Source organism: Tenrec ecaudatus, chromosome 8 (genome assembly GCF_050624435.1).
Source record: "Tenrec ecaudatus isolate mTenEca1 chromosome 8, mTenEca1.hap1, whole genome shotgun sequence".
In the NCBI taxonomy this organism is placed as follows: Eukaryota; Metazoa; Chordata; class Mammalia; order Afrosoricida; family Tenrecidae; genus Tenrec; species Tenrec ecaudatus.
Window position 1 is genome coordinate 27049248 of NC_134537.1, and position 25367 is coordinate 27074614.

Sequence of the window (25367 nt, forward strand, 5' to 3'; positions counted from 1 at the left end):
GCAACACTAACCACTATGCCGCCAGGGCTCCACAGTAGCTTCACCCGCTTCTGAAATCACAGAGAGAGAAGTGGGGTGAAAGTAAGTTGATTTTGCTCGCCAGCCATTAAAAGTGGTTATATTTCTAAATTTTCAGTTGTTTCGTCTTTCAGAGAAAATTTATGAATAATGTCAGAAGGAAGTATTATAACTTGCAAGTACGTAATTATTCAGTAATTGGTATTTATTAATGCTCACCAGTCATACTTTTCTGTAACTATTGTATACTGCTTGCATATTTGAATTCCCACTGTAAGTCAGAGATTTAGTGTACATGCTGTTGGATGAAAGAAGAACATTAGTATTAATGACTTGTTTTCATATGTCAGTTTTTATAGAGTATTCGCTTTCCATTTTAAACAGGTTAGATTTAAATTAAATACTCGAGATGAGATTTCAGTCTTTGATGATAGCATCATTTCTCAAAAGGATATCTTCTAAATTAAATGTACAAATTAAATGAAGATTAGTATGTCTCAAAAGTGCAAAGATGTAATAAATAATGATCTTAACATAAATGAAGTTTTTAAGGAAAACTGTGCCCATTTTTAGTCATCTTGCTAGTATATCCTAATGCTGAGCGATTTATTACTGCAACCGATATTTTAACATATGCCTACCATCAGTGTAGTGGACCCCCGGTGGCCTAGTGGTTTATGCATTGAGCTGCTAAGTCTGAGATCAGCAGTTCGGAACCACCAGCCACTCCTCAGGAGAAAGACAAGGCTTTCTCCTCCCCTAAAAGGTTCCCGGCTCTGAAATTCACAGGACGCTTCTGCACTGTCCTATAGGGTCACCAGGGGCCCATACCGTCTCCACGGCAGGGAGTTTGGGTTTGAATGTGGGCCAAACACGGTACGAGGTATCGAGTATTCATTAGTGAACAAAACAAGCATGGTGTCCACCACCCTGCAGCTGCTCATCTAGTAAGGGGGTTCGATGTGCAACCAGAAACCCTGCGGGAGATGCTGTGAGGAGAGACCAGACTGCATGAGACTGGTGCACAATGCCGAGCTGACATGTGAATCAGGACCCGAAGGCGTGTGAGGCAAAGGACTGTGGGCAAGAGAACCCGCAAGCCCACGGTGCTGACGAGGGAAGCGATTGGGCCTCCAGGGGACTGAAAGGAGATCCGTGGCTGGAACAAAAGACTAGGACAAGAGATGAGGTTGCAAAGGCTGACAGGGCCAGGCCCGTCATAGCTTTATCGTCCCTGAGCAGGTTTTATTCTTAAGTACAGACAGGCCCCTAATGACGAGCAAGTCCTGTGTCTGAGCCTGTCGTTAAATCAATGTGTATGTTAAGTCTGAGCAGTTAGTTAAGGTTTGTATCTGACATTGGATGGTTTTCATAGTCGCTAGTGTCCCTTCCTATGCATAAAACAACGCTAAAGAACCACTTGCTGTTACCCGCAAATATCCCCAACATAATAATACAGTCGTATTAATGTTTTGATGTATGCCCCAAAGCAGCACCCATTTGTTATTGCAAACCATTTTCATAAGCTGTACAGAGATTGCTTCTTAGTTTTGCATAAGTTGGGCATTTATAAACCATAGGGAAAACAATTGGTTTAAAATGGGATGTAGGGCCCAGTGGTAGTGGCTGTGCAGGATAGACAGACAGCCACGTTTGTGGCCAGGCTAGCCGCCACCACTTCTCCAGCACAGTGTGGCTGTCAGATTCTTGTTCTGTTAGGGGCCATCTGTCAATTCCTACCCAGAGTGACCCTATGCACATCAGAACAAAACACTGCCTGGCCCTGCACACCCTCATAATTGTTATGTCCGAGCCCGCTGTTGTAGTCACTGTGTCAGTCCACCTCAGCAAGGATCTTCCTCTCCAGGTCTAAAAGCGTGTGGACCTCCCTTTCACCCAAACTAAGCTTATAGGTCCAAGAGACCCAAAGCTTGCAGTCGTACTAAAAGTGCTTTTGAATATGTAATTAAAACTTTGTTGGAAATATTTGCAAAGGACAAAAAAGTCTATCGTTCCAAAATTGTGAAAGAAAAATTCTTTAATCTCACCAGTAAGCTAAGAAATGCAAATTAAAACAGCCAGTGTGATTCAATACGCTACTAAACTGCCCCCCCCTGAAATGTTAAATGCATCATAAACCGGCATGTATTAGAAAAGATACGCGCATATTTACTGATGAAGATGTGAGGCTACAGACTCTTATTCTGTGCCAGTGGACATGCACATGTGTATAAGTCTACAAGTCCCTACAAGGTCCAGTGGCTAGATATGCTTCAAATTCTGAGTCCTTTACATTGCAGAAAAGTAATCGAGACTTCCATTATTCAGCAAGAGAGTGGACAGAGTAGGGAGAGCAGCAGTTCTCAGGTAAAGAAGAACAGTGGCTACCGAGGGAGCCCTGTCATCCCATAGGACTCCACGAGAGAGAGCCCAGGCAGCGCTCATCAGTCTCTCTGGGAGCCCAGAGAAGCCAGCGTGGCCAGAGTTGGCAGGGTTGAGTGTTGGAGAGGAGAGAGCCACACACAGAGACAAGTCACACACACACATCGAAGAAGGCCGACTTGAGTATTCTGCTGACTGTGTGTGTCTCCCCCCACCCTGCAAGGCAGAAAAAGAACCACTCAAAATAATTAGAGGCACACGACCTAGGGACACAAAGAGCCCAGAATAGTGCCTGTCCGCCCAGCCAGGTAGGACCCTCATCCTCCCCAGGGCATCCCTGACTGTAGTAAGCAAGTTTTGGCTTCCCTCAGTGGTGGTGTCCTCTGCTCTCTCTCACTTCACTAGTGAGACAGAAAATTAATCCTAGGCTGAATGCTGCTTTTATTTCACTAACAAAGCCTAACCCAACACCCTGAAAAGCCAAACTATTTCCAAGTATTTTGACATTTCAGAATAAAACCCAAGAATGGTTTATAGAAGCATCCAACACCTAACAAACAAACAAAAATTCACCATGTCTGGCATCCTGTCAACCATCGCCAGGTATACAGGAAGCAAGGAGACACAAGTGCTAATGAGGAAGGAGGAAAATTAATGAATTGAAACTGACCCAGAATGACACAAAATACACAATGAGTACACAAGAACTTTAAAGTCGTCACTGTAATGGTGTTCATATGTTCAAGATGCTTCAGAAATGATCTTGCATGTTAAACAGAATCATGGAATTTGCTAAATTCCCATCTAGAGATTAGAACAGCAAGGATAGATTTTTAAAAAAGAATGCTGCATGGAGTTAATAGCAGAATGGTCTTGGATTCGTGAACTTGAATTATCCAAAATCAAATCAGAGAGAGTAGATGGGGGGATGGGACACGCGGCTGGGGAGGTAAATGATGCAGTGACTTCAAGTGGACCAAGTGGACTTGCAGTTGGCGTTCTGAAAGAAGCTGGGAGGAAGGGCGTCCAGAATGACTATTTGAAGAAAGGTGACAGAGTCCATTCCCAGTCGTGTCATAGGACTCCCCCACCTGCCAGTCACAATGGTGAGTTGCAGAAGAAATACAAAGAGTTGTTTGGAGAGTAAGCAGAAGCAGACCGGAACCAAAAGGAACACGCACCTTGAGGAACAGGAAGCAGACTAAGGAAGCTCCACGTTTAGTCACCTTCCCCCCGCCCCCCAGGCAGCTGCAGAGTTGCCTCAGGGTGCTAACAAGAAGTAGCATTTCTGGGGAGATGAAGAAACAAAGCCTAACGTTCAGAAAGTTCAAACAGCTCTACACCGGAGGGAGAACCCCAGAAGACGAGTGCTGTAGAGAACTTTCAGGGCAAACCACAGACCCAGCCTGTTCTGACCCATCTCTGTCCTATGGGGCAGAGTAGAACTGTTCCCTGGGGCTTCAAGACTCAGTCTTCACCAGGGCAGAAAGCCTCATCTTTCTCCCATGGAGCAACCGGTCGACGTCAACCACTGAGCTTGTGGTTCGCAATGACCCTAATGGTCAGCTTCACCCACCACACCGTCAGCGTGCCTTCAGATTCTGCTCACAGTCAGATTGCACGTGCGAAGGGCAACACTGTGAGAAGCCAACAGAAGGCCGCGGCAGCGGATGAAAGACCGTTTCCATAGCACTCCAGAGTGGAGTGTAACCCCTTCCACTTTAGAGACTTGTTAAACACCTCAGGTTTTCCATGCTTTAAGATTAAAACTTAAAGGCAAATCAGAAGAAGAAAATCCGCCCTAGCAACGCCAAAGTCTAAACTATCATAGGAGCAAAAGGAAGAAGTGGGAATATATGTATATATATAAAACCTTGTTATACACACACAAATATTCAGGAGAAATCGGGAGGAAAAGCATCAATAGATGCAGACTTAAGAATGAAGGAAATGAGGGCATTACAAGTCAAGAGCTTAAATAACGATGGTTTAGAAGAAAAACATCAATCTCAGAGAAACTGAATCTACAGAATATAAAACAACACCAAAGTCAATGTCATCAAGTCGATTCTGACTCATGGTGACCGCACAGGACAGAAAAGAACTGCCTCTGTGAGTTTCTGAGATTGTAACTCTGCGGAAGTAGGAAGCCTCACCTTTCTCTCACAAAATATAAGCAGAGAGAAACAATAGAACATCAATTTTATGTGTATATGTATGGGGGGGTAACCCCCCAAAAACGGAATTGTGCTGGGCAGAGCAGAGCTTTCCAAATACGGATTTTTCTCCGTTAGGTGAGCATCCAGCAACTCGCTCTGAGTTAGTGCACCCAGTGGCATCACTTGGGAAGGTTCTCCTTGGTCACAGTGAATTTTTTCATAAAAGCAATTTCACTCAAACTCCATTGTTTGTGAAGGCTGATTTAAGAGAACGGCATGTGACTATGAAATTTTATTTCCTGCTTGGGAAAAATGCTGCAGAAACTGTTGTGATGTTGATCACAGCTTACAAGGACAGCTCTATGGGAAAAAACTCAAGTATATGAGTGGTTTTCTTTCAAAAAGGTGAAATGTCAGTTGATGACAAACCTTGTTCTGGATGTCCGTCAACATCTGGAATAGATGAAAATGTTGACTCATAGTGTATTTGGAGTTTGTTCCACCAGGTCAGACTGTTAATCAAGCTCTCTACTTAGAGGTTCTGATAAGATTGGGTGACAGCATGTGACAAAAAAGGTCTGATTTGTGGCATACGGTGGACAGATTTTGCCACCATGACAGTGCACCTGCTCATGCTGCCATCTCATTGCACCAGTTGTAGGCCAAAAAAAAACACAGCATGCCTTTTTGCCAACGCACCTTACTTACCTGACCTTGCTCCCTTCAACTTCTTTTGTTTCCATGAATGAAGAGGGACATGAAAGGACAGCAATTTGACAAGTAGAAGAGGGGAAGAAAAAAATGAGGGAGGTGCTGTCAGCCATCCAAACAGATGAGTTTGAAAAATGCTTCTAAGAATGGAATCTCCGATTTGACAAATGTATTAAGTGTTTCAGATGTATTAAGTGGAGAATACTTTGAAGGTGATAAGGTTGTTTTGTAAAACAATTTAAATACATAGCTTTTAGGGAAATTTTTCTGGTTTGGGGGAGTACCCCCTTGTATATCCCTCTAATAGATATCTACAGCATCTTTAACACGAGATAAATTATTTCTGTCACACAGTGTAATAGAAATAGAAATAATTCTAACAGAGACTGAAGGGACTGGGATGGGAGGAAATAATAAACAGAGCTCTCCGTGTTTGAAACAATATAAAGAAGTTGACATTTATACAGGTAATCTGTTTATGACATTCAAGTTACAGTGAACCATACTTAAAGACTTTTTAGAGGGCGGCAGAGGCAGAGGAGAAATTTTGCATTAGTATTGTGCACTATGTACAGAGAAAATTGTTGAGTTATGGAAGATCAGTAGAAAAATCGCCCATATGGTAATAACACTGAATTTAGAACTTGAGATGTGCAATAGCTCATAAATCACGGAGAAGGGAACTCACAGAGCAGGACTTAATGGATATTGAAGAGGTACAAAATCCTGAAGAAGAAAAATAATGAGGAAGAGGTAGGAGAGAAGTCCATATTTTTTATAGTGAATAAATTACCCAGAGCTTTTCTAAACTAAAAAATCAGCTTCAGTTGCTTGAGAACATAGAGTAAAACACTGGTCACTTTGCTAAAGTAAACAGGAAAATTGGAGAAACAGTGAGATGTTACCACAAAATAGATAAAGAAAAGAAAGAGAGGGACCATGTTAACAATTCTCACTAATCTTCTGATTGGAAATGGCATCCCTATCCCCTGGAGTATTCTAGAACTTTTCACAAGTGGAGTGATTTCCACTATTGACAAAATGCCAACATCATCCAACACCTCTTCATCATCGTTGTGTATCACATATTGAAATATATGTTGTTTCCAATCCCCAAGACAAAGGTCAGATTTATCAAGATACTGATAATAAAAAGCATAGTAATGAAAAATAAAAGAAAAAATGTTGAGTATTCCATTTGTGTCAAAGTCTTTGGAACATAATCCCATCATAAGGGGACTGCCTGTAATTGGATTCCAAGGAGAAGAGAGGGAGCGAAAAGGGGGAAGGGAGGAGTTTGACCCAGTGATGTCCCAGTTTTCCCCAGTTTGATGAAAACATCAACTTCTAGATCTGTAAAGCTCACCAAACCCCTCATAGGGTAAAACAGAGAAAACCACACCCAGGTACATCATCGCCGTAGTCAATTGGCTAAAACCAAATAGAGGGGAAACCTTAAAGCTGCCAAAGTTAAGACAGTCAGACATCTCACAGAAGCAATGGAAGCCAGGGACAACAAGCAGCATCTGAAAGCTAAAAGCCAGGTGATGTGATCCATGTAGGATATGTGAGAACATCCCCAGTAGGGTCTAGGGAAGTAGCCTGTAATCAAATACTGATGTGGGGCAGTAAATGTGTCCTGTGAATGTTAGAGTCACAGCCTTTGAAATAGGGACTCGGGGATGCGTTCCGTGGAAAGCATCAAGAATATGCGTCCAGTGTTGTACCCGAGGATGTGCGTGACAGCATTTTAAATAATAGAAATGGAAAGCTACCTAAATGTCCCCATAGTCTGAGCGTGGTTAAATCCAGGACGGCACAGCTAAACAAGGAACTACTTGACCGAGAAAAATCACGGTGCAGAGGAGCATTGTTATGGAGAAATCCATCTTCATGGCACACAATATGAAAAAGGCCAAAAAAACAGCATAATTCCAAATGATAGCAGTCATTTCTGTGCTGTGCTTTACTTGTTGTGTTTTTTTTTATTTTCTGCATTTGTATCAGTCTGCGTGTATTCCTCTTCTGATTAAAAATAATATATATCAAGGCTTTTTTTAAGCAAGGTGATAAGGCAAGTATTGCTGCTGTTAATAAATGTCAGCTCAAATTGCTTCTCAAAGTGAGGAATTATTTTATTAACAGAGACCGTGACAGTTCAGCATAGTCAGGGCCAGAGCTGAATGTAGCATCCACATCCCCAGATGTGTGTCTGCACACCTGGACTGGAAGTGTCTCTTTTAAGCTTCATTGCCTGAGGCATTTCCAGAAGGAATCCTGTTAAATGAAAAATAAGACTTCTGTGAGGGATGCTGAGACATTTCTGTTGCCACTTCAAACACTCTCCGACTTAATCTCCAGAGCCCAGCTTTCTCAGATAAATTGTCCAGCACCACATCGAGTGCTTGGCTTGTTTTTAAAAGTCGGCGGATTCTTTCATGAGGTCATCTTTTAAGCTTAAATATCCCTTTTGCTCCAGGAGTCTATTTTCTCCCTTTTAAAAAAGAGCATACCAGGAGTTAAGTCACTTTCAGCAAATTCATCATACATCTGGAGTAAATTCCGGAGTGTTAATGTCATGGTAGATTACAGCAGAGACTGTCAGGTCCACTTTTTGCAGGCCTGCTCAATCAGAAAGGAGAGTCTGGACAGCCAGCGGTTTTGATGTGTGAGCTGAGGTATGTTTTCTACAGTATTCTTCAAGGCACAGGGGAAGAGGCCAGAAAGCCTGCAGTGCTGTCCTACCTGAGTAGCTTGATGCCGCAAGGAAATAGCTTCCTCACCTGGACTGTAGCCTTTCAGAGTGTGAGTTGTAAGAGGCCGGAGATCTTGAATCCAGTAGCTTATCCCATCCTTATACCTTTTCTACATTATTCTACTCAAATAGTGTCCAGTCCCCTTTGAACTACTATTCCCTGGTGTTTGGTGTGGACGTCCTCCAGTCCATTCCAGCGCACACCCGCCCTGCGTCCAGCAGAATGAAACACTGCCCTGTCAGGGAGCATCCCCCTGATTGTTCTCATGCTTGCGTCCCTTGTGGCAGCCACTGGGTCAACTCACTGAAGGTCTTCCTCTTTCACGCTGGCCCTCGACCCTACCACGCCCGATGCCCGACCCAAGAACCAGTCCCTTCCGAAAACAGGCTGGAAGCACCTGAGGCAAATAGTACTTTGAATGTTCTTCACGGCACTAAAATTCAAATGCATCCATTCTTCCGCAGCCTTTCCCATTCATGTGCTTTTTTATTCATTCATGTATGTGTTCGCATGCAGATGAGGCGATTGAAAATGCCGGGACTTGGGTATGTCGTCCAAGTGACATCCCAGCTCTTCAACACTTTAAATTGGTCCCGTGCCGCATATTTGCCCATTGTGATTGATCAGCGAATGTCATGACTGTTGCTTCCATGAGCATTTACTGCGAATCCAAGTAAAATAACATTCCCGACAACTTCATTCATTTATCAGGATGCTGTCGATGGGTCCGTTGGTAAGGTTTGTTATTTAGTTTGAGTTGCAATCCATCCTGAAGGCCGTGTTCGTTGATCTTCTCCAGTAAATGCTTCAAATCCTCTTGGCTTTCAGCGAGCGAGCGTGCATCATCTGGATATTACCAAGAACAAAAGCCAAGCCCACTGCCTTCCAGTCAGTGTCCACTCACAGTGACCCTGTCGGACAGGGTAGAACTATTACTGTGAGTTTCCAAGACTAGGCCTTGATTGGAGTAGAAAGCCTATACATTTCCATGGGACCCACTGCGGTTTCAAACTCCTGATTTTGCAGTCAGCAGCCCAGTGTGCGTAATCACTACGCCTCCAGGGCTCTCATCTGTATGTGGTTAATGAACCTTTCTCCAACCTGTATGGCATGTTCCCTGTCACACAGTCCAGCTTCTTGGATTACTTGCCTGGCATAGGGATTGAACACTCCGTGTGGTGAAAGTAAACATCTCTGGTGCACGTGTGTCCCGGTTGCAAACCATTCTGTATTCCTTTGTTCTCTTCGAATGACGGCCTCTTTCTTGTTCTATGTACATTTTCCAAATGAGCACAATGGAGTCTTGTGGAATTCCCATTCTTCTCAAGGCTACCCATGGTTTGTTATGGCCCACACAGTCAAATGCCTTTGCATAGTCCATAAAACCCAGGTAAGCATCATTTTGAGATTCTTGACTTTCAGCCAAGTTCCGTCTCATGTAAGCAATGCTCTCCCTGGGTCCACGCCTCTTCTGAAGCCAGCTTGAATTTCTGGCAGCTCCTTGTCAATGTACTTACTGCTGCAAACACTTTAAAAATTATCTTCAGCAAAATTTTACGTGTGATATTAATGGAATTATTTAATAATTACTGCATTCTGGTGGGTCACTTTTTTGGAACGGGCACATATTTAGGTCTCTTCCAGTCAGTTGGCCAGGTAACTGTCTTCCATTTTTGTTGTCATAGACTAGTGAGTGCTTCCAGCGAAACATTAGTTTTTTTTGAAACATTTCCATTGGTATTCCATCAATTCCTAGAGCCTGTTTTTTGTTTGCTTTTTACACTAATTCTTTCAGTGTTCCTTGGATTTCTTCTATATACTACATTTGGAAAGGTGGAACATCAACGAGTTCTTTTTGGCATAGTTACTCATGTATTCTTTCCATCTCCTTTTGATGGTGTCTGAATCGTTCAATACTTTCCCCATAGAATCCTCCAATGCTACAACTCTTGCGTGTTTCTTCAGTTCTTTCAGCTTGAGAAATGCCATGCATGTCCGTTCCTTTGGGTTTTATAACTCTAGGTATTGTACATTTCATTATATCGATCTTTGCCTCCTCAAGCTTCCCTGTGACATTATCTTTTCAGCTCTTTTGCTTCATCATTTATTCCAATCACTTTAGCGTCTCTGTGTTCAAGAGCAATTTTCAGAGTGTCTTCTGACGTCCATTTTGTTATTTTATTTATTCATGGTCATCATTCATATTTATTCATTTAATGACCTTTTTGCTTTCTGTATGACCTTGATGTCGTCCCACAGCTCATCCTGGCTTCCAGTCATTAGTGTCAGTGTGCCCAATCTGTTGTTGAGATGAACTGTTAATTTCATTTTCCTCCTCTTCAGTCTTACTCTACACATAAACAATTGAGGATCTCTTCCACGGTCAGCCCCTGGCCTTGTATTGATCTTCTCCACCGTCTCTTTGTCACAAATGCACAGTCAATTTGATTCCTGTGTATTCCATCTGGTGAGATCCACATATATAGTCACCATGTACATTGTTGGTAAGAGGTATTTGCAAAAAGTAATAATAGGAAAAAGTATTTGCAATACAGAAGTTATTAGTCTTGCGACATTTTATCATGTGATCTCCAGCTTCATTTCTATCACCAAGGTTACATTTTCCCTTATTGATCCTTCCTCTTCATTTCCAACTTTTGCTTTCAAATTGCCAGTAATTGCAATCAATACATTTTGATTGTAAGTTTGATCAATCAGACTGAAGAAGTTGGTAGAATCCTTCAATTTCTTCATCGTTGGCTTCAGTGGTTCGTGTGTAAAAGTAAACCATCGTCACTTTCACTACCCTCCTTGGAGACTTGTCGATCTTATCTTTTCACAGACTGCATTGTACTTTAAGCTAGACCTTGAAACGCTCTTTTACAGGATGAATGAGACGCCATTCCTCTTGAACTTGTCGTTCCCAGCACAGTCAACCATATGATTGTCTGATTCAAAATGACCATTGCCACTCCATGTAAATTCACCAACGCCCATGATGGCGATCTTTATGAGTCCCCTTGCATTGTTGATGGCTTCCAGTTTTCCTAGGCTCATACTTTGTACATTCTGATCTAATTAATAAGGGATGTTTCTTCGCATTTGGGGGCAGGCCTCTTCCGCAAATGATGGTATAACCCATCACCATGAGTTATATTTGCCTTTGTAAGCTCATAAGTTGATCATCCTGGTTTTATATACTAGTTTCTGGGTACACTTAGGTATCCAGGTAGGTTATAGTAAGTCAATTTCTGAGACTAGAACTGTTTGCTCTGCTGAAAAGTTTCTGAAACTATCTCAGAGCAGACACATCATCACGGTGATGTTATAATAGAGCTATTTGCAGAGAGTTTTCTCGTGACTCGAGTTTGGACAGGTTTTTACTATTTTAGGTGGTCATGCAGGTTTTCTCTTTGTTCTCTTAATGTTGTACATTAATTGATTCCTTGAATATTAAACCAAATTGCATTCCTGGGATAAACTCTACTTGGCTATGAATCAATAACTGTTATGTTGAGGCTACATTCATAAGTGATATTGTTTATCATTTCTAATGGATAAGCAATTGAGTTCTGACTATTACAGATAAAACTGCTCTAAAGGTCTCCTGACCAGTCTTTGTGTGGACCTAGGCTTGTGTTTCTCTTGAGTAGCCTTGGAAAGGAACGACTGGTTCCGTTGACATGCATGTACTTATCAGGGTAAGATAGTTTTTTGGTGAAGTATCTATTAAAAATCTTTTGTCTGTTTTAATTGGGTTTTTATTTCTTGAAGTTTTAAGAGTTCTTTGCATATTCTGGGCATCGTCCTTTATCAAATATATGCAGTACAAATTATGTTTCTTTAAGAGATATAGGAGTAGTCAGATGATCTGTTTCTTCTTGAATAAACTATGGTGGTTGCTATCTTTGCAGGATTTAATTTCCACTTTGTCAAATTTTTACTTACGAAATTGTTCATAATATTCCCTTATATGTGGTACTTATATATCTTATCTCTCTAGAACCTATACTGATATGCTCCCTCTTGTCTTGATTTTGTTTCTCTTTTTCCTAATAAGTCCATCTGATTTATCAGTTCTAATCCTCTTAAAGAATTAGACTTGGGTTCCTTGATTTTCTCTATTGCCTTTCTATTTAATTAATGTTCACCATGACCTTTATTATTTCTTTTCTTCTACTTCGTTCAGCTTCACTTCCTTTCCTTTTTCTAGTTTCTTTGAGACACGTCTTCATGTCTCATGCAGGGCATTCTTGCTGTAGATGTTCCTTTGTGTCTGCTTCAGCAGCTTCACGCAGATTTGCTATTTGCATTTTTATGTACATCAAGAGACTTTTTAATTTCCTTTTGATTTCTTCTTTAATCCATAAGCTATTTAGAAGCATGCTACTTAATTCCTAACTGCTTCAAAGGATTTTTTGTTTGTTTTGTTTTTTAATCATTTTATTAGAGGCTCGTACAACTCTTATCACAATCCATACACACATCCATTGTGTCAAGCACATTTGTACATTTGTTGCCCTCATCATTCTCAAAGCATTTGCCTTCTGCTTGAGCTCCTCATTTTTCCCCTCCTTCCCCACGCCCCACTCCCTCATGACCCCTTGGTAAAATTATAAATTATTACTACTTTGTCATATCTTAACACTGCCCAATGGCTTCAGAATTTTAACAGAGATATATTTCTGTTACTGATTTCTAATTTTTTTCTCTTATGGTCTGAAAGCATATGTTGTATGACTTGAATAATTTTATAATTATTGAGAATTATTTTATTGCCAGAAAATGATGTGTCTTGGTAAATGGTCCATGTAGACTTTAAATATATATACATATTTCGCTTTTGTTCTATCAGTGTCTGTTTGATCAAGTTAGTTGAGTGTGTTGGTCAAGTTTCTAAATCATTTCTACTTATCTGATTACTTGTTTCCCTCATTTATACAGAGATATATAGGGACATTTCTGACTATGAAATCTATTACTCCTTGTGGTCCTACCAGTTTCTGAAGCTATTAGATGCTTAGATATTTAAGGTTCTTATATCTTCTTGATGAATTGATCCATGTATTATGATGATGAAATGACTTTCTTGATCACTGAAAATATTCTTTGAAATTAATGACACCATGACACGTCTATCCCATCCCCTGCTGTTAACGGACCTGAGCCTTTACATTTTCAGCGTGCTCCTTGTAGGCAGGGTGGAGTTGGGTCTTGTTCGTTTATCTCTACTTTTTTCCCTTCAGCTATTTGACAGTAGTTCTCCTATCATCAGCCTTTTATTTTGGTTTGACTGGTAACTGTTTCTAAATCCTTCACCATTGTGATGAGGCTTTGCCTTGCTTGAAGGAGGGAGCCCAGTAGACCCTTTGAGGGACCCTGTGCAACTGCCTGTTGCTGATTGCATTGCTAACAAAGAGTTGTGTCTAGTTCGTTCCTGTTCATTTGGCTAAGACTGTTCTGAACCATCTGTTCCACTTTTCTACCCTAATTATATTTTTAACTTGACTAACTTTTGACTTCGATGTCCAGAAAAATGTTGAGGGGACTTAACACAAATCCATTCTCCCTCTGAAAATGGCTCTTTTATCTCAGGTACATCCATGTCAGCTGCATTATCTTAAGTGTGGGTCAAATAAAGCTAGGCTGTGAACGTGCATTAAAATGTTTGCCTTTTTTCCAGGTAAAAATGTCTCCATCCTACCAGCCATCCAAAGGGGAGCCTGTTGCCAAGGTCAGTGAGTTTTAAAGGCACAAAACCAATTCTCCTCTCCGGAGCAACTTTCTTACGATGAGAATGTGTTTTAAACATCTAAATGCCCTCAAAGTTTCTTTCTAGTTACATGCCTTCATAGCATGTCTACAGGACTCCTAGACTCTCCCCGAGAAGCGAGAGCATGGAGCCCGAGCCTGTGAGAGCGCAGGTTGCTGTGTATACGGATGTGCTTACAAGAGGCCCTTTGGGCTTTCTGCTTTGTTTTGCTCTCATGAGGAAAAACTATAGGATGGATTATACACAATTGATATGTTTATTTGCATAGTGCCGGTGATGCTTTCTTTTTTATACTTTGTATTTTTTTTATCGTGCGTGCGCGTGTGTTTGTAACCACCCCATCTCCACCTCCGTTGAGACCCACCAGGTTGCAGGTAAGGACCAGGGTAATTGAATGCTCTACAGAAAAACTCAGTGGCGCCTGTAACCCCCTTAAGTCAGCGCAGCTAGGGGAACCCCCTACCCCCATCTCCGAACACACAGACCTTTACACCCTTTATTCAAAAATGCCAGGCTGCAGCAGAGCCATGTATCAGTTTGTCGTGCTGCGGTGGCTTGTGTGTGCCGTGTTACTAGAAGCCAGGCCGCTGGTCTTTCAAGTACCAGCGGGGCCACTCATGGACAGTTTTCAGTAGACCTTCCAGACTAAGACAAATGAGGAAGAAGGACCTGACCATAGACTTCTTTAAAAGCCAAACCACTGCAAACCTTGTGCATAGCAGTCGAGCGCTTTCTGATTGAATGTTGGGAGAGGAACACCCCTCTCCCCCATTGAGGGCCCACAAAGTACAGCTGGGGAGGAGCTCACTCCCCAAAGTCCAGTCAGCCTTAACGATGGAGGCGGAGCAAAGCTTCGGGCCTCCTTCATTTACTGATGGGATTCCAGAGGAGAAGAAACAGCTGCAACCATCCACTAATGTACATGTATGGAGTCTGACTCGAGGAAAAGTTGCCAAGAGTGAATGGGAATGATGTAAGATCAGTATCATTGGCATTCGTGAGCTGAAATGAACAGGTATAGGCCATTTTTAAGTAGATTATCATGTGGAACAACAGATTCTTTGTCCAAAAAGAACATGGAAAGATCGGCCTGGAAGTGCAACCCTGTCAGTGATCCCATAGTACCCTATCCTACAGGGACGGCCACTTAACTTTGCAATGACTCGAGTTTATACACTAACCAGCAGTGCCAAACATGAAGAAACCGAAGATTTCTACCAGGTTCTGTAGCCTAGAGCTGGTCAGACATGCCCGGTGCATTAGTTATTATGCATTGTTGTGATTAGAATGTGAACATCCCAAACAAAGCAGAAGGGTCAGCAGTTGGAAACATGGCAGGAGTGGTGATGACGTGAAGGAGCTGAATAGGAAATTTCAAAAGACAGCTCAAGCAGACACACGTGGAATATTACAATGAAATGTGCCAGTATATCTTGACATGCACAAAGACCTAGAATTAGAACATCAAGAGAGAAGGGCACGGTTGGCATTTGCGAGCACGAAGAACTTGAGGAAAAACTCAGGACCCAAAGTGACATATTGAAGGGTTATTTGGGCAAATAAAAGAAAGAAACAACACAGGCAGCATCCAGAGCAGATGGAAGGAACACACCAAGTCACGGTACCTAAAGAGTGTGGTGGCATTCAAGTTCTGGGAGAGAGACGTCGTCAAGAACTGGGTCCTGGAAGAAGAAATCTGAGCTGCATGGAAGCCATTAGCGAAAACAGACCCCAGGAGTTAACGGAACTCTAGCTGAAATGTGGCAGTGTGACCCACTGATAGTATTAGCATCCTGGTGAGGGTATGCATTTGAATAATTGCCGAGTGAAACGGTCTTCCCTTAGGGTACTATGGTATCACTGACAGTGTTGCACTTCAGGGCAGGTGTTTCAGTGGTCTTTTTAGACAGAGAATCTGTTATTCCTGCCATAGTAGACCACAGGATGATCTAATTCAGAATGGCCAATACCTGCTCATTTCAGCTCACTAATGCCTATGATACTGATCTTACTTCATTCCCATTCATTGTTTGCAACTTATAATTTTCCTTGATTCATATACCATCAGCATACACCATATATACTTGAGTATAAGCCGAGTTTTCCAGCACATTTTTAATGCAGTTTTTGTGGTAAAATGAGGTGTCTTGGCTCTTATTCAGATCGGCTTATACTCTAGTATATACGGTAATGCTGGAAGCACTCACTCTTCTGTGGCAAAATATTTGGAAGGCAGCTGCCTGGCCAACTTACCGTTAACGATCCATGTTTGTGCCCATTCCAAAGAAAGGTGATCCAAAGAACATAGAAAATATAGAAATTATTAATCGCACATGCAAGTAAAATTTTGCTTGAGATGATTTTTAACTGATTGCAGCAGTACATCAACAGGGAACTGCAGAAATTCAAGCTGGATGCAGAAGAGCACGTGGAACCCCGGATACCATTGCTTAAAGTAAAGAATGTCACACAGGTGTTTGCCAGTGTTTGCTTGGCGCTGCAAAGGCCTTCAGCTCTGTGGGTCACAACCAACTGTGGGGAACACTGTGAAAAATGCTCGTGCAGAGCCTGTACAGCAGTGGGTCCCAGCCTTCCCAATGCCGCCGCCCTTGATTACAGTTCCTCATGTGGCGGTGACCCCCAACCATAACATTATTCTCGTTGCTCCTTCATCACTGTCATTTTGCTACTGTTATGAATGGTGATCCCTGTGAAAGGGTCTTTCACCCTCCCCAAAGGGGTCGCGACCCACAGGTTAAGAATCACTGCTTCATATAGAACAAAAGGCAGTCGTTTTAGCAGGGGAATACTACATGGTTTGAGATGTGTGTCAGAGTTGTATCCTTTCACCCGACTGTTCAGACTGTATGCAGAAAAAATAACCCAAGAAGCTGAAATCTATGGAGAAGCTGACGTCAGGATTGGAGCATGACTCATGATCCGTGTGCAGTAATGCAACGTAGCAACCTGCAGTGTGACATCATGCGGGGAGCACCCCCTTGAGAACTTGAAAGCAAGCCCACGGAGCACTTATTGATGAAGAGCAAAGCTAGTGTGTGTTCAACCTCAACATAAAGAAAGCAGAGCTTCCCAACTCGGCCAATAAGTAACACCACGATCATCAGAGAAGATGTTGAAGTTGTCAGGAATTTCCTTTGGCATCAATGCCTGTGGAAGCAGCAGTTGAAAAAGTTAAACTGTGTTTTACACTGTGCGAGTCTGCTGCGCAAGACCTCTTTAAAGTGTTAAAAGGGAAAGGTGTCGCTTTCAGGATTAAGGTGTCCCTGGCCCAGGCTGCACGACGCACTGGTGGTGAGCGGGTTAAGCTTGGGTTGATCACTGCAAGTCTGCATCAAACCCCCCTGTGGGAGGAAGCTGAGACTGACTGCCCCCAGGAAGATGTGCAGCCTTGAAAACCCTGTACAGGGTCACTGTGGGCCAGAGATTTGGACTGCTAAGAGGGAAACTTGGTCTATATTGGAACAAGTGTGGCCAGAGTACCCCCGAGGCTGAGAGGCAAGGATGGCAAGGCTTCGTCTCACAGACTGTGGCCTGGTCAGGAGAGATCAGGCCCTGGAGAAGGGCACCATGCTTGGTAAAGTGGAGGGGCCGCAGAAGGAGGAAGGCCCTCAACAAGATGGATGGATGCACTGGCTGCAGCGGTGGACTCGGGTGCAGGAACCATTGTGAGGACGGCCCGGCGCTGCTTTCTGCTGTTAGGAGGTCGCTGTGGGTAGGAGCCGGCTCGAACTGAGTCAGAATTGATTCAGTGTCAGTGGGGGTGCTGTTTTGGTTTGGACCCAAGCCTCGGTATTTTCAATTCTTTTGTATTCATACAAAAGCTGGGCAGTAAATAAAGAAGACCAGGAAGAATTGAGGCTTTTGAATTATGGCATTGGCAAAGAATACTGAACATACCGTGGGCTGCTAAAAATAAACAAAAAGCACAAATCTGCCTTGGATAGCAGGAAATGGTCCTTGGAAGCAAGGATGGCGAGATTTCAGGTCATGTGCTTTGGGCATGTCATCAGGAGGGACCGGTCCCCGGAGACGGGTCGGGAGGCGGATTGGCACAGTGGCTACCCCAGTGTGCTCAGTCTCAGTGACGACTGCGCGTGTGGTGCGGGACTGGGTGGCGTTTCATTCTGGTGCATGTCATAACGGGTCACTGCTTGTCAGAACCAGTTGGATGCCACCTCAACAACAGAGCAGTGCGTCCCAGCTGAGCTCCCTCAGGCAGCTGCCGCCTCCACTGGCTATTAGATGAGGGTGTCAAGAGGCAGGTGTTTTTTGTTTAGATTTTTTTGTCTGTGGCAGCTTTGTGTTTTTCCTCTGACTTTGTGAAGGCAGCCCACTCCTGGCCTGCCTTTTACTCTGCCTTGCTTCCATTATCCCACCTCCTCTCCCTCCTTAACAAAACTAAAAGCATTGGTTGGGGCATTAATGCTGTACGTGATAAGCTGCTCCAGCCAGCTTGTGCTCCTTTGTGCCCTCTAGGATGTAGCTGCTTAAGCAGGGTTGATAATTCCCCTGCCCTGGGAATTTCAGGTGTTACTCAGGACCAGGCATAGCATCCTGTTAGCAGTGGATGATAGCAGATGGGAGGGATTCTGAGGTGGGGTTGCTTAAGAATGTGGCTCCTGCTGCCCCTTCGGGTTAGCTGTGTCTGAACAGTACTAGCCTGAGGTACTCCCTCTCAGCACGTACCACATAAGTACAGGCTGAGTGGAATGCTCGATTCTGCCCCTTCAGTCCTCCTGCAAACTTGTGGCACAGCGAAGATGATGTCATGAGAACCACCAACGCCCTGTTCCTTATCCAGCTGCAGCGGCGCAGCTGAAACATGGCCAACAGATGGACATTTGTGCCGGGCGTTCGTTTTCCACAGCTCTTTCTCGGAGAGTTGAAGTGTCCACAGATGTAGGGTGTTTTCTTTCCTTGCCTTTTTTTTTTTTTTTTTAAAAAGCAATTTCAGCCAGCATCCATGTCAGCAAAGGATCATAGAACAAAAATAGCAACTTGCTGCCTCTGTTAGCTCACAGCAGGTTGTACCTTCAAAGCAACCTACCAGCAATGGGTCTCTTCCCCTTCCCTTCAGGGCCCCCGGAGGAAGAGCATAGGTGGTTGGAGAGGCCGCGTCGCAGGCTGCACACGCACACCTGAGCCCCTGCTAGGCTCGCCGGCCAGCCGGAGGTGCTGCTGTCTCTGCTCAGCACCGTCACATGGGAGCCACCTGAGCCTGTGAACAAACGAGATGAGACTCCACCGGAGAATAGTTTTGGGGTTTTCTTTTTGCCGATGTTTCCTATGTTAACCGCGTGGACATTTCTAGAAACCAAAACTCCAAACTCACTGCCCATGTACTGATTCTGCCTGTGGCGGTGACCCTGTAGGACAGAGTAGACCTGCCCCTGTGGATTTCTGAAACTGTCACTCTCGGCAGGGGTAGGAGACCTTGTCTTTCTCCTGGGGAACGGCCCCCACATAACCACTGCCCACCAGACTCCAAACAGGGTTTGACCATCTTGGGGTCTCGCCCTTATTTGTCTGGGTGACCTTGACTGAGGCAGCCTTTCCGTGTCCTCCTCTGAAATGGTAATGCCAGCTCTCAGAGTCCTCTGGACAGTTCAGCGAGGTGCTTGGCACGCAGTAGATGCTCGGACCTTGCTGACCGGTACGGCCTCGGCTGTTCTGGGCACCATATCAAAATGCAGGTCTGCCAGCTCCGGATCGGATATCCTTTCCCTCAGTCACACTCCTTGTGTGTCGTGTTTTCATTCGGCAGAAATGTCTTTGTCCTCGGTGTGAGCTGAGCAGTGGACTAGAGATGGAAAAAGCAGTCCTTTTTCTGAAGGACCCGAGCGTTTGGTGGACAAAGGAGGCAGGCACATTGTCAAATGCCTGCCATGCGCGGTGCAGGGTGATGGGCGCGCGCCTTCCCTCCCCTTGGAGATGACGGTGTCATGGAATGCACCAGTTGCCTTCTGTATGGTCACAGGCCAGTGAAGCAGCCTGGGGGTGGCTTGCTGCTCCCCCACAGCCAGGCTGTACTGAAAGAAACTTCTGCCATACAGACAGGCAGACAGATAGACATTTGGAAACAGGCTCATGCGTCTGGCTTCGCGAACTTGGTAATGGCCAGCTCTGTCATTTTAGGGGTCCAGCCCACATACTGTTTATTTTATCAGTGAGGAGGCCCGTTTCTGGTATTCACCATGCAAGTGATGAAGCAGTTTGTTTCACCAGTAAAATCATTTCTGACATGTAGTGAGCTGAAGAGGACTGGCCCATGCCGATCATCCTGTGCGTGTGTTAGTAGGGAGTTGGCGTCAGCCAACCAGCCCCAACTTGGGAGCTCATTTGATCAGCACAACTCTTTCTTTCTTTTACTATAAAGATTTTTGTGGCTTAATTATATCTTTTTTAGTGTTTCCTTTCTTTAATTTTAAAAAAAAATTATTTTATTGGGGACTTATACAGTTATTATCACAATCCATACATGCATCCATTATGCCAAGCACTTTTGTACATTTGTTGCCATCATCATTCTCAAAACATTTTCTTTCTACTTGAACCCTTGGTATCAGCTCATTTTTTGCCCCTTCCTCGTTCCTCCACCTTCCCTCCCTCAAGAACCCTTGATAATTTATATTTTTTTCATGTCTTACACTGACCGATGTGTCCCTTCATCCACTTTTATGCTGTCCGTCCCCCAAGGAGGGGGTTAAATGTAGATCGTGGTGATTGGGTCCCCTGTCTCCCCTCATCTTCCCCTTACCCTCCTGGTATTGCTACTCATATTGGACTGGAGGGATTTATCTGTCCTGAATTCCCTGTGTTTCCAGCTATTATCTGAACCCGTGTGCATGCTCTGGTCTAGCTGGATTTGTAAGGTGGAATTGGGGTCATAATAGTTGTGGGGTGGGGTGGAGAAGCATTAAAGAGCGAAAGGAAAGTCGTTTCATCGGGGCTGTACTGCACCCTGACTGGCTCGTCTCCTCCTAGCAGCACAAGTCTTTCTTAGGTGTCCCTCCTAACATGCACCGTGCGCCCCAGGCCAGGCGCTCAGAGAAGGCTTCCAGAGGAGAGCTAGCTGGACCTAGTCTCGGTCCACCATGGTTCACCTGGAAGCCTGGTGAAAGGTGATGGAGGTGCAGAACCCAAAGGCCCCAGTTTGTGAAGTTTGCTTCTTCGTCCTGAGAATAAGGGTTTCCATCAAATGTGAGATTTAGAGGCACGTGGACTAAGACAACTTCCCAGGCAAGAGAAAGGTCTAAGCGTGCGCGGTGTCATGGAGTCAGGAGGTGAGACTGACCCAGAACGTAGCTGGTTTCCCCCAGGGCCCGCAAGTCTGAGGTCGGTGTCCTTTCTTCTTTGTGCTTCCAGACCCCTCTGAACAGGCCCTACCACACACCTACCAGACGGGGTGGAAACTGCCTCTTGGTGGCGTACTGGGTTAAGCACTGGGCTGCTAGCCAAAGAGTCAGCAGTTCAAATCAGCCAGCCCCTCCTCGGGAGAAAGACAGGCTTTCTGCTCCCGTCAAGACTGAGAGCCTGTTAAGCTATATGCTTTCAAGTGATTAAGGGCACACAGAAGATTTAAACTGAGTAGATTGGGCTTCCTCACGGGCAGTGCCCCTCTGTCCAGTGGCCGTGAGTCAAAATGGACTCTGTGGCGGTGTGTGAGCCCCCAGTCGGACCCCAAAGTGTCGCTCACACACAGGAGGTACCGCAGTGGTTGCTGAATGAATGAGAGGGCAACGCCAACGAGCCCCTAGGTCCTGGTGGCTGTGAACGAATGGGAAGTGGGATAAACCGAAAGAACGAAGGGAACAGCTTTGCCCTCCAGGCTCATCTTCTCCAGCACAGTCAGTTCCTATATTGAGGATTATGTGAAGGTACATTCAGCGCCCAATTGTTACTTCCCTAGCTGACAATGTTTTCTCCCGCTTGCCTGCATGCATACATACCGGGGGGTGCAGGGGAGACGTCACATAGTCCGTGGGAAGATTCCATTCTATTTCGATTCCTTTTCTGAAGCGCCCCCCCCCCCGCCCCGTACATGTCTCTGTGCATCCTGGTTCCTGTCCTTGCACGCAATCCCTTTCCCCGCGCTGCCTGCACAGACGGGCGCCCCGCAGCGTCTGCACAGAGCGGCTGCCAAAGGGACGCGTAGGAAACACAAAGGAGCAGTCATCGGTGGTTGGAGCCAGAGATGGATTCTCTGTTGACCGACAACCGAGGACCGTGTTTGAGGACTTCACTGTCAGGAGCGAGAGGCCACAGGAGCCTCCCCGGCAGCGCCCTCCCCGCTTCTCCAGACAGGAGTCTCTGAGAGGGTCCCCTTTGCCACCCGTGTCGCACTTCCTGCCTCGGGGCCCAGGAGCGCCTGTGTTCAACCTCTGTGTGGACAAGCACTTTGTCCTTCAGATGTTTTTATACAAACCTTTGTTATTTACTCTAGATCAGCATCTTTATTTTCTACCCAATTTCTTCTTAAAGGGCTTCCACCCTGTCGCTCCTGTCACAAAGTCCGATACCTGTGCGTCCCTAGACCTTTCCAGCGCTTGATCCTGGAGGACTAGACATGTAAAAACAGGCCGCGCTGACCTCGGGGTTTGTTTGTTTGTTTGTTTGTTTGTCTGTGATGACAAAGAAGCCCGTCCCAGGTCCACATTGGTGGAGGTGGTGGTGGTGGGTGGGTTGGGTAAGAGGGTCGTGGAGCAGGTCCCTGCAGTGTGAGGCAGTGCTGACCGGGAGCCTGGCAGTACAGGGGGCTGCCGCCGCAGATGAACCCGAGAGCTTATTCTGGCCTCACGTCTGGACCGGGCAGCATGGTTGCCCTCTGAGACCTTTCCGTCTCTGTGGGGGAGGGGGTGTGTGCAGCGAGCCTGGGGCGCAGGGCGCTGGCTACAGAGAGTCCTTAAGGCTGGGAGAATGGTCTTCCAGGTAGGGCAGTCACACTTTCTGATCCCTCTGTGGGTCCATCGGTGAGCAGTCAGCTAGCCCCTGTTGGGTGCCAGGCCTGGAGAGATGAAGACCCAGGAAACACAGTTGTCGCCCTGTGAAAATATACGCGTCATGGTGAGCCGCGTTGGTGGATTTAGTGGTGAAGCCTCTCCGAATCTGGTTATCATGCCGCAGGGATCTGAGCCTGTTACAGGAATTTGGAGTGGATTTCTTTCTTCCAAGCCAGCTGGCGAAGTCAGAGTTTTACCTCCCTGTTGCCAGTCTGGCCCCTCTTGTCTGGAATAGAGAGAACGATGCTTGCTCATGATTCTTATTGAATCATGGGTTTGGGGGTTTCGCTTTAAAGGGAAGGGGCACCTCTCAGCGTGCCACCGTTTCCATAACAACAGGAAAAGCTGGCTACTCTCTCCACTGGCCAGTACGGAGAATTGCTGATAGATAGTTTCACAGAAGTCAAGGGAAACAGGAAAAGAGAGAGATGCAGCATTTTCTTACCATCACCTGCTGGCTGCAGTGCAGAGCCCTTTGCCTTGTTATGTCTGTCTGTCTGTCTGTCTGTCTCTCTCTCTCAACTCTCCCTACACCTGTGCCCCTCCCCGGAAACTGCAGCATGGTGGCCCTGACGTAGAGCCAGATGATAGTAAATATGATGTCAGGACTTCTACTGATTTTAAAAAGTCAAGAGGACATGGAGGCCACGGCTGGTCTTGGTTTGGCGTGGAGGGTGGCCATCTGGGAGGCGGCATGACTGAGAGGACAGTCACCGGTGTTGATGAAGGTGCTGCGTAGCAGGGGGATCTTTCCAGCAATGGGACCATCCATCTTGGGTGCGGAGGGGGACAGGGCCAGAGCTTCTGCCAGGGGACCTGGCTCTCCTGGAGGCAGGATGGTTGGCTGACAACTGGTGGTTCACACTCACCAGTCCCTCAGCAGGAGAACGTTGAAACTGTCTCCCCCGCCCCCCCTCCCCCCCCCCCCCGTAAAGATCAACAGTCTCAGAGAGCCTGGGGAGCAGTTCTCTGCCTGGAACCTGCAGATGTTGTGATTCTGTAGGTGTTGAAGTGCAGACAAGTGGCATTACCATGGAAGTGCTGACTGATTTCAGTTAGCTCTCACCACCGAGGCTGAACTGACAGAACATGCTGTGGGACCAGTAGTCGCTAGTAACAGGAGGAGTAAAGTGTTGGAAGGATCCTGGCAAGATAAGGGACCCAGGAGCACACACAGCAGGGACTCTGCAGAGGACAGCACAAAGATCACTTCTAGACCACAGGATTTTAGCATAAACATAAGTAGGCACAAATTTACGAACCTTAGAGAGCAGCAGAGGTGGCCAATTAGAATCCCTTTGGGCATCTCCTGTGGCACCTGGCCGCTCGAGGGCAGATTCCCGCATCTTTGATTGGAGAAGCTCGTGGGGGAGGTGCAGCGGTTCAACAGGGTTATAATACTAAGGGGCCAGGATGAATAAAATATAAATTGCTTTGGCTCTCCACCCAGATTAGAAGACCACCCCCCCAATGGAGACCCCACAGCCAGGGCTCCCCAATAGTGGGGCAACCAGGACTTCCCCCCGTGTAGGTATACGTCAGGATGGCGGGGTATACACACACACTGTTTTACTTTTTCCTTCCAATTTAATTTGCTCATTTTCCAGTCACTTAATACACCATCCACCCTGAAGCTGGCACTCCACCAGAGACAAAGCTCCTTGGAACCCAAACAAGCATATATTAGCAGCTCCCTGCGTCTTACTCTACTATTGTTTTTCCTATTACCATTCTTTTTTTAAAAATCATTTTATTGGGGGCTTGCACAACTCTTATAATCTGTACATCCATCCATTGTATCAAACACATTTGTGCATATGTTGCCATCATCATTCTCAAGACATTTGCTTTCTACTTGAGCCCTTGGTATCAGCTCCTCATTTTCCCCTCCCTCTCCGCTCCCCTCCCCCATGAACCCTTGCTATTTTATAAATTATTATTATTTTGTCATATCTTACACCATCTGACATCTCCCTTCACCCACTTCTCCACTATCTGTCTCCCAGGGAGGTGGTTATATGTAGATCCTTGTAATCTGTTCCCACTTTCTCCCTCTCCTTCCCTCCACCCTCCCAGTATCACCACTCTCACCACTGGTCCTGAGGGGTTCATCTGTCCTGGATTCCCTGTATTTCTAGTTCCTATCTGGGCCAGTGTACATCCTCTGGTCCAGCTGGATTTGTAAGGTAGAATTGGAATCTTGATAGTGGGGGAGGAAGCATTCAAGAACTAGAGGAAAATTATATATTTCATCATTGCTACACTACACCCTGAGACTGGTTTGTCACATCCTCCCCACAGCCCTTCTGCAAGGGGATGTCCAATTTCCCACAGATGGGCCCTGGGTCCCTACTCCGCACTCCCCCTCATTCACAATGCTATGATTTTTTGTGTGTGTGTCTTTGATGCCTGATACCTAATTCCTTCGATGCATGGTGTGCTTCTTCCATGTGGGTTTTGTTGTTTCTCAGTTAGGTGGCCCCTTGTTTATCTTCCAGACTATAGGTCCCCAGATTCTATATCTTTTGACAGCGGGGCACCATCAGCT

The 25367-nt window shown here is 45.3% G+C and overlaps 1 protein-coding gene across 2 annotated transcripts in view; it reads left to right on the forward strand.

Annotated features, from left to right (window-relative positions):
* The window catches only part of VPS8 (VPS8 subunit of CORVET complex), a 274380-nt gene that overhangs the window by 223836 nt on the left and 25177 nt on the right, over window positions 1-25367 (forward strand). Inside the window, exon 45 of one of the 2 annotated variants that reach the window (XM_075556161.1) lies at window positions 13710-13760. The exons of the other annotated variant lie outside the window; for it this stretch is intronic. Within the exon in view, the coding sequence (XP_075412276.1) occupies window positions 13710-13760 (51 nt within the window). The remainder of the gene's footprint in view (window positions 1-13709; window positions 13761-25367) is intronic. 2 annotated transcript variants of the gene reach the window in all.